A 1,049-nucleotide genomic window follows, 5' to 3' on the forward strand; every position below is an offset into this window, starting at 1 on the left:
GAAAAGCAATTAGGATTAACGCACCCTCCACCCCACACACCACACACCACGAGGAGGCCACACACCCACCTCCCTCAGTCCCTCTGCGGTGTGGGTGTTGCGGACAGTACGGAGATGCAGTGCGGCAACTCAGCCAGCACGACACAGCTGCTCCTCGCACTCAACTACACGTACGAAAAAGGGGAGGCAGAGCCCCAAGCAACAATTAGCAAGAGGGGAGAAACATATTCATCATGAGCCAACGGCTGCATGCTCCATGCCCAATGGTGGCACTCACCACACAGCCATCACCGCCATCGACACCGTCATCAACATCAGAAGAGATCCGTGCACCCACACAGGACTGACACTGCTGTCCGCATTCTTCGTGTCCTTCACGTTCTCGGCAGCACTAGCAGCAGCAGTGGTGACAGACGTCTTACTTGTGTCACCATTGACATCAGCTGGTTTGTGTGGGGCTTCGGAGGCAGATGTCTGCACCTCAGAAGCGCCTTCAGTGGTCACGTCCTCGCCACCAGGCTTGAGGTTGGATAGCGGGGGACTGCCGGCTTCGTCACCATCTTTGCCAGTTCGCTCATTACGCGTGTGTGTCGCTGATTGCGCCTGGTGCTGTGCTGCCACTGCACCACCGGAACTCTGTTCATTGAGAGTTTGTCCGTCGCGGCCTGGCGCACCCTTTTCCTCTTGAGGGGCTCCCGCACGGCCGTGTGCCACTTCGCCCATCGCAGAGCTTGAATCCGTCGTGCTGCGGGCACCAGTGCGGGGAGTGTTGGTGGTCCGTCTTTGTTTCGGGTATTTCCCCTCTTTGTTCAGCCTGTCCATTTCCCGAATTTTTTCCAGGACCTCAGGGGGTACATTTCCCCACTTCATTGAGGCCTTTTCCTCCGCCGTCAATTCAGTACGCCTCCCGATGTAAACAATCTTTTTCGGCACATCGTCGCCGGGAACATTCCTCGTGTGGTGGGATTGCCGTGACGGAGTAGCGTCTAACTCGTCCGCCGCACAGCCGCGGCCCACGCACACGCAGAGGGCACACGCAAGGAGGACGT

The 1,049-nt window shown here is 57.9% G+C and overlaps 1 protein-coding gene across 1 annotated transcript; it reads right to left on the bottom strand.

Annotated features, from left to right (window-relative positions):
* Positions 1–273: 273 nt before the first annotated feature.
* Positions 274–723, bottom strand: DQ04_22261000 (hypothetical protein; the record flags this gene model as incomplete). Its single annotated transcript, XM_009318082.1, has 1 exon — positions 274–723. One exon carries the CDS (start codon positions 721–723, stop codon positions 274–276), a length of 450 nt encoding a protein of 149 aa, XP_009316357.1.
* Positions 724–1,049: the final 326 nt, after the last annotated feature.

Source organism: Trypanosoma grayi, assembly GCF_000691245.1.
Source record: "Trypanosoma grayi strain ANR4 Tgr_2226_V1, whole genome shotgun sequence".
Classification (NCBI taxonomy): domain Eukaryota; phylum Euglenozoa; class Kinetoplastea; order Trypanosomatida; family Trypanosomatidae; genus Trypanosoma; species Trypanosoma grayi.